Source organism: Lepisma saccharinum, chromosome 10 (assembly GCF_977018435.1).
Source record: "Lepisma saccharinum chromosome 10, izLepSacc3.1, whole genome shotgun sequence".
Classification (NCBI taxonomy): Eukaryota; Metazoa; Arthropoda; class Insecta; order Zygentoma; family Lepismatidae; genus Lepisma; species Lepisma saccharinum.
The window spans coordinates 72901778-72910376 of record NC_139238.1 but is presented as its reverse complement, the minus strand read 5'-3'; the positions used below and the strand labels follow the sequence as shown (position 1 = coordinate 72910376).

The 8599-nt window shown below is 42.0% G+C and overlaps 1 protein-coding gene across 1 annotated transcript in view; it reads left to right on the top strand.

Moving 5' to 3' along the window:
• Nucleotides 1-8118: 8118 nt before the first annotated feature.
• The window catches only part of LOC145993943 (protein takeout-like), a 107337-nt gene continuing 106856 nt past the window's right edge, over nt 8119-8599 (top strand). Inside the window, exon 1 of the mRNA XM_083129910.1 lies at nt 8119-8246. Coding sequence (XP_082986036.1) covers nt 8162-8246 — 85 coding nt within the window. The 5' untranslated portion in view covers nt 8119-8161. The remainder of the gene's footprint in view (nt 8247-8599) is intronic.

The window sequence follows — 8599 nt, the reverse complement described above, 5'->3', positions numbered from 1 at the left end:
TCTCTTTGTACAACATCCATGTTAATTAATGGTGAGTTCTTATACCCGCACTCGTGAATACGAAGGATTTATTAACATGGGAAATAGTCTGAAAGGGTAACCTTGTAGGCAGGAATCAACAACTCATGCGTTGTTAGAAGGTTCACGTTTGCCAGGTCGTGTAAATTAGTTGCGTTCTTGAAAGAACGGACGAAATGTTTTACTCTTTACTTGGGACACTGTCGAATTGCATCTTGGTTGGCCTTTTGCCAATTTTTTACGACTGACTTGAGAGCGCGAGAGGAAAGTTTCATCCAGAACTTGTTAATTTCCATTTATATTGTAGGCAGGGCCTGGGGCATACAATATACGTGGGCTTTATAATCAACATTTTTCAGAGGTCTTAAAAAATCAAAGATTTTTGTCCTTAGTCTGAACTACAGTTGTCCTAAACAATCACAATATAAGCATTGTCACAACTTATATATTTCGTATTGTTACCTAAGAGCAATTAGTAGAATATATTGAAGGTTCAAGCCAAGAACTATGGGAAGCTAATAAAAATAGGTTTTCTTCTTTTCATTTCCGATGTACCACTGGTGCAAGTTTTTTTCTTAAATACAGGGGGTGCCAAAAAAATGTATACACACTTTAACAGCTGATAACTCACATAATTTTCTGACCTTTTCATGTTTAATCAATTTGAAGTAATGGATAAAGTCAGACTAAGCTTTGAACAAAATTAATCTATCCTAAAGTGCTACTGGAAGTTTGAAAACGAAGATTTAGTGCGAATACAGTTTAGGAGAGAACTTCGTGTAAATCCACTTAAACGCAAATTACCACCAGTTGAATTAAAGCAGATGGAACTGTTCAACAAGAAATGTTCCGGAAGTCCGCAGACATCGACAAACCACACAAAGCAAGAAAAGTTGATGAAAAAGCATCTCCAGAGTTCAAGAAAATCTGTGCGACAAATGGTCCGTGAGATAGGAATTTCAAAATCAAGCGTCCGTTTCATTATGAAGCACTGGTAATGGAAGTGTTACAATCCAAGAAGAGTACATGCTCTCAGTGCAGATGATGTGGGCCGGAGAGTGCAGTTTTGTGAATGATGCCGATTAGATGGATTGCAGGAAGTGCTTACACCACACTTCACGCCACTAGACTTCATGTACAGGGATGCATAAAATATAAAGTTTCGGCAAAGGTTGACGAATTGAAGGCAGGGATTAAACTACAATATGTAAAAATTCCGAACGAAATTATTCTTGATGTTGGCGATTCCATTTCTTCGCGTTTCCAGCAGTGCCTGGGACAGAACAGTCATCAGTTTGAAAACAGACATTGACGAGGTAAAATATTATTTAAAGTTTGAAAATAACCTGTGTTTAAAAAAAACTGACGTTACAATCATTCAAAGTGTGTATATATTTTTTGGTACCCCCTGTATGTTCATTATATTTACTTAAGCAATTTGGTGTGTTCGATATAATCTTTCATTTTACCCATCAAAATGGCAATTCCTATTAATATCTAAAAATGTCTGTCATAATGAAATTTTTCATAAAGTAAATGCCTGGAAATGATAATATGGGATTAAAAATCGACCAATAATTCTTGCACCCGGAGAAAGAGTGAGTCTGGCTTTGACGTACGTACCTTCAGCAATTTCTTCTTAAATAATGATGCTGCCAAATGCATGAAAATGATTCTGAACGGCCGCCTTTACTAATTCCGTCAGGATAAACTATCCTTAACTCAAGTTCAGCAGATACAGTCTACATGCCATATTCTTAACCCAAAAGGCACTTCAATGGCAGCAAACATAGTCTACATGTGACCTTCTCAGCCCAAGAGCTACCTCAAGCTCAGCAGAGACAGTTTACATGTTAAATTCTCAGCCCAAGAGCTACCTCAAGCTCAGCAAAGACAATCTACATGTGACATTCTCAACTCAAGAGCTACATCAAGCTTAGCAGAGACAGTCTACGTGTGACATTCTCAGCACAAGAGCTACCTAAAGCTCAGCAAAGACAGTTTACATGAGACATTCTCAGCCCAAGAGCTACCTCAAACTCAGTAGAGACAATCTACATGTGACCTTCTCTGCCCAAGAGCTACCTCAAGCTCAGAAAAGACAATCTACATGTGACATTCTCAACCCAAGAGCTACATCAAGCTTAGCAGAGACAGTCTACGTGTGAAATTCTCAGCACAAGAGCTACCTCAAGCTCAGCAAAGACAGTTTACATGAGACATTCTCAGCCCAAGAGCTACATCAAGCTTAGCAGAGACAGTCTACGTGTGACATTCTCAGCACAAGAGCTACCTCAAGCTCAGCAGAGACAGTTTACATGTTAAATTCTCAGCCCAAGAGCTACCTCAAACTCAGCAGAGACAATCTACATGTGACCTTCTCAGCCCAAGAGCTACCTCAAGCTCAGCAAAGGCATTCTACATGTGACATTCTCAACCCAAGAGCTACCTCAAGCTCACAAGACACAGTGTACATGTTACATACTCAGCCCAAGAGCTACCTCAAGCTCAACAGAGGCAGTCTACATGTGACACTCTCTAACCCCAAGAGCTAACTCAAGCTCAGCAGAGACAGTCTACATGTGACCTTTGCAGACTACCTCAAGCTCAGCAAAGGCAGTCTACATGTGACATTCTCAAACCAAGAGCTACCTCAAGCTCAGCAAAGGCAGTCTACATGTGACATTCTCTAACCCCAAGAGCTAACTCAAGCTCAGCAGAGACAGTTTACATGTTTGGTTTGGTTTGTTTTGAGTTGGTGTTTTAAGTCCACTTTATGCACAGTAAGGCTAATCGGGACTGGACCTACAGTTTAAAGTGGGATCCGAACCACTTGTGCCTCCGCCGGGTAACGAACCCGGGACCCTTTGATTACAAGGCAATGACGCTACCACTGCGCCACGGGGGAGGCCCACAGCCTACATGTGACCTTTGCAGACCAAAAGCTACCTCAAGCTCAGCAAAGGCAGTCTACATGTGAACATTCTCAACCCAAGAGCTACCTCAAGCTCAGCAGACACAGTCTACATGTTACATACTCAGCCCAAGAGCTACCTCAAGCTCAACAGAGGCAGTCTACATGTGACTCTCTAACCCCAAGAGCTAATCAAGCTCAGCATAGACAGTTTACATGTGACCTTTGCTACGCAGATCAGTAATAAAAGTATTACGTTGTATTATCGCGTAGAAAAGCCTCACATTCTTCCTCATCACTTCGGTACGCCTTGCGTCTGCCTATTATTAGGGCTAGTTGGTCGAATTGCCGCTAGAGGCCCTCAGTGGCATTTCTTGGTTTACGCGATTTCGCATCGAAGGAAAGGCAGTTTTTGCGAAGGTGTAGTTGTGAAGCAGTTTTGCGAAGGACCAGTTTGCGAACGAGCAGTTTGCGAAGGACCAGTTGCGAAGGAGTAGTCTCGACGTGATGGAAGCGTGGGCACATTTGGCAAGACATACCTACTCCTACTCCGTTGACCTTCGGTACAGTGGCTTTCTTTATCTCTCAAACTCGACAAGAACTTGCCTTTTTGGGACTGCATGTGAACAATATGTGAGAGAGTTGGTGTTTCGAGAGATGGTAGCAAGTAGCGGTGATGACTACGCGAAGCCCTTTTGACTGTTGGCGATTTTGATCCTTGTTCTTTCACGGACGAAGTGGAACACGTACGATGAAGACGCAATTGGAGAAGTTCGAGGAAAAGGACACAAGTCGCAGCACAGGAAGTTTGATCGTATGTGGATAAGGACCAGTAGGAAGGCGACGTTTGGCTCTCTAGGTCACCACCACCAAGAAACCACGCAGTCCAATTGTTTCATTATTGAGGTATATACTTTTATGGCCATTCGATAGTGAATAGTGAAGTGTCGTCGGACGAATGTACTTGTTGCGCTGGATTAAAAATTGCAAGTCGAAATATCAAGAGAGATTGTAAAAAGAACGCAAACAAAAAGGGATTTTAGTTGTTTCCTTCGCAATTTCACGACAACGTCGCGGTTGCCCTCATAGTAATGTGGTGTGACGTTCGGTTCCACTTTTTGTTTACGCAAGGCGCATTGGGCTATAATTGGTACTAATTTGGCACAAGAAAAAAGGAATGCACTTACGTAATTTCGAGTCGACACTGTTGGGGTTAAATAGGTACACTACATACCTTAGCAAAACATGTAAGAGCACCAGAAAATAGGGTTTTCTCTAAAATGTCATGTGTATGCCAATGTCAATGCAATGATTAGACGTTTCTAACTTTTAAAAAGTAACATTTGTACAGAATTGTATATAATATAATTTGTCAAATTAGGATTGGTTAAATGGGAAAAATGCATTGAAGTTGTTTTATATTGGGTATAAATGTTAAGTTTGATCTAGTCTATTGTAATACCTTCGGGGAGAGTTTAAACCATTGAATAGACGCTGGTTTCGTCAAGAGAAATGTTATATTGATGTATTTGTTGTTCATAAGAAAATATTAGCCATCTCTTCGTTGCGTGGGTTAATATAATAAATTTGACCACGTGTCGCAACTTACAGACTGCAGTACATATTTATCCTAGAAAAAACTGTACCTAAAATTATAATTGGGCAAACGAGATCGTAATTATTTGGACACCCACCTAATTAGTTACAATGTTACATACTCAACTCAAGAGCTACCTCAAGCTCAGCAGAGGCAGTCTACATGTGACACTCTCTAACCCCAAGAGCTACCTCAAGCTCAGCAGAGACAGTCTACATGTGACCTTTGCAGCCCAAAAGCTACATCAAGCTCAGTAAAGGCAGTCTACATGTGACATTCTCAACCCAAGAGCTACCTCAAGCTCAGCAGACACAGTCTACATGTTACATACTCAACCCAAGAGCTACCTCAAGCTCAGCAGAGGCAGTCTACATGTGACACTCTCTAACCCCAAGAGCTACCTCAAGCTCAGCAGAGACAGTCTACATGTGACCTTTGCAGCCCAAAAGCTACCTCAAGCTCAGCAGAGACAATCTACATGTGACATTCTCAGCCTAAGAGCTACCTCAATCACAGAAGATACAGTCTACATGTGATATTCTTAGACCAAGAGCTACCTCAAGCTCAGCAAAGACAGTCTATATGAGAAATTCTCAGCCCAAAAGCTACCTCAAGCTCAGAAGAGACCATGTGAAATTCTCAGCTCAAGAGCTACGTCAAGCTCAGCAAACGCAGTCTACATGTGATATTCTCAGCCCAAGAGCTAACTCAAGCTCAGCAGAGACAATCTGCCTGTGACATTCTCAGCACAAGAGCTACCTCAAGCTCAGCAGAGACAGCTTACATGTGACATTCTCAGCTCAAGAGCTACCTCAAGATCAGCAAAGGCAGTCTACATGTTACATACTCAGCCCAAGAGCTACCTCAAGCTCAACAGAGGCAGTCTACATGTGATACTCTGCACAAGAGCTACCTCAAGCTCAGCAGAGACAGTCTACATGTTAAATTCTCAGCCCAAGAGCTACCTCAAACTCAGCAGACACAGTCTACATGTTACATACTCAGCCCAAGAGCTACTTCAAACTCAGCAGAGGCAGTCTACATGTGATACTCTCTGCACAAGAGCTACCTCAAGCTCAGCAGAGACAGCCTACATGTGATATTCTCAGCCCAAGAGCTACCTCAATCTCAGCAGACACAGTCTACATGTTACATACTCAGCCCAAGAGCTACCTCAAGCTCAACAGAGGCAGTCTACATGTGTATACTCTCTGCACAAGAGCTACCTCAAGCTCAGCAGAGACAGTCTACATGTTAAATTATCAGCCCAAGAGCTACCTCAAACTCAGCAGAGACAATCTACATGTGACCTTCTCAGCCCAAGAGCTACTTCAAACTCAGCAGAGACAGTCTACATGTTAAATTCTCAGCCCAAGAACTAACTCAAGCTCAGCAGAGACAGTCTACATGTGATCTTTGCAGACCAAAAGCTACCTCAAGCTTAGCAAAGGCAGTCTACATGTGACACTCTCTGCACAAGAGCTACCTCAAGCTCAGCAGAGACAGTCTACATGTTAAATTCTCTGCCCAAGAACTAACTCAAGCTCAGCAGAGAAAGTCTACATGCGACCTTTGCAGACCAAAAGCTACATCAAGCTCAGTAAAGGCAGTCTACATGTGACATTCTCAACCCAAGAGCTACCTCAAGCTCAGCAGACACAGTCTACATGTTACATACTCAACCCAAGAGCTACCTCAAGCTCAGCAGAGGCAGTCTACATGTGACACTCTCTAACCCCAAGAGCTACCTCAAGCTCAGCAGAGACAGTCTACATGTGACCTTTGCAGCCCAAAAGCTACCTCAAGCTCAGCAGAGACAATCTACATGTGACATTCTCAGCCTAAGAGCTACCTCAATCACAGAAGATATAGTCTACATGTGACATTCTTAGCCCAAGAGCTACCTCAAGCTCAGCAAAGACAGTCTATATGTGAAACTCTGAGCCCAAAAGCTACCTCAAGCTCAGAAGAGACCATGTAAAATTCTCAGCACAAGAGCTACCTCAAGCTCAGCAGAGACAGCCTACATGTGACATTCTCAGCTCAAGAGCTACGTCAAGCTCAGCAAACGCAGTCTACATGTGATATTCTCAGCCCAAGAGCTAACTGAAGCTCAGCAGAGACAATCTGCCTGTGACATTCTCAGCACAAGAGCTACCTCAAGCTCAGCAGAGACAGTCTACATGTAACCTTCGCAGCCCAAGAGCTACCTTAAGCTCAGCAGAGACAATTTAAATGTGAAATTCTCAGCCCAAGAACTACCTCAAACTCAGCAGAGACAATCTACATATGACCTTCGCAGCCCAAGAGCTACCTCAAGGTCAGCAGAGACAATCTACATTTGAAATTCTTAGCCCAAGAGCTACCTCAAGCTCAGCAGAGACAGTCTACATGTAACCTTCTCAGCCCAAGAGCTACCTTAAGCTCAGCAGAGACAATCTACATGTGAAATTCTCAGCTCAAGAACTGCGTCAAACTCAGCAGAGACCATGTGAAATTCTCAGCTCAGGAACTACCTCAAGCTCAACAGTGAAAGCCTACATGTGCTATTTTCAGCTCAAGAGCTATCTCAAAATCGAGACCATGTGAATACGATATCTCTGTCCGGTCCAAGATTCTTTCACGTTTACCACGTTAGCGTAATGAAAATATTCTTATCTTCTTGAAAATGTTTAAGAAATTGTTATGATAGACAAGAAAGAATCTTCTTTCACCTTCTGCGCCATCTTGGTTTACTCCTCAAACAGCCCTTTTCATGTTTTCAAGAGATGTAGAGAACGGCCATGAGAATTCACTCATCGTGTCTTCAAAATACATCTTTATTTTCTTAAAGTGTCATCTAGAGGTGACGTTAGGAATTCAAAGGTGACTGTGGTATGTAACCAAATATTTGAGAACTTCTTTAAATCGCCCCTCTACCCGCACAGCGGAGTTTGTGGGAGTCCTATTGTCGCTACTGAATAGAACTATTATTATTGTTTCATTATTGTGTTTTTATATTTGTTGTATCATAGTGCATATTAGAAATACTGGTTGTCCCAGTTAAAAGTAGCTCGGCTCAGAGACATTTGTCTATGAGGCAAATGACGGCTATAATGCACAAGTAAAATGGAATAATCCATTGTAACGTGAACATTGGTAGGTACTCAAGGTCATCAGTACACACATTCATTTGTTTTCATGATCCTTGGCATCTAACTGTTCATCAGAGCCGGGCTAATTTAAACTGGGACACCCTGTATAACCTGCATGCTTACTGCACTTAATGGCAAATGTTAGTAGGTAGAACAGAAGGTTTACCTCGTCCAAGACAAATGAAATATTTTAATTTGAATTACACATAGACTAAAGAAAGTCAATGATCAACTTAATTGTTGTCGACTAGTTTTTAACTCACCAGTGTACTGCTTAATATTTCATAGCTGAAGCCGACACTGAGAAAGTGAGTTTCCTTAAGGAAGATGGTGATCACCAATTTATATTAGCATGTTGCTTTCCTGAACTTGGCATTACGACCTTGTGGGAACCAGTTCCAGCGCGTGTCCCCCCTTGCCCCCACAACTGTTGAGAAACAAGGACCATAGTCTCCAGGAAACAGTGTTCAAGTGTCTGTTACTGGAGAGGATCGAGAAATGGATATGGTTCTTGGACGCTTCGTCATCATCTCGTTCGTTGCATTCATTGGTGCAACGAGAGGCAGTTACAAAGAACAATTGCGTGAGTAGAATTTTTCTATTTTTTTTTTCGCTTTCGTTATTTTATGCAGCTTTTTAAGGCACAAATCTGTCCGTGAGCCGATCTCATCAATTTCATCGAATGATCTCACATCGTAGCGATGTCGAAAAGTTGCAGAAAAGCGACGTTAAATTACAAAAATGCAAAATAATGTGGATCTCTCTCTCGTTCATCCTTTATTTCTTTCCCTCTGTCTGTCTCTTTCTTCCGTTTCTCTCACCCTCTCTTTATTGTCTTCCCTATCTCTTTCCTTTCTTCTAATGGAGGAAAGGATTTTAAGGTGCAAAATTATAGTTGGGAAAAGGAGAAAAAGGTTCTGATTATTTTTCAAAAAG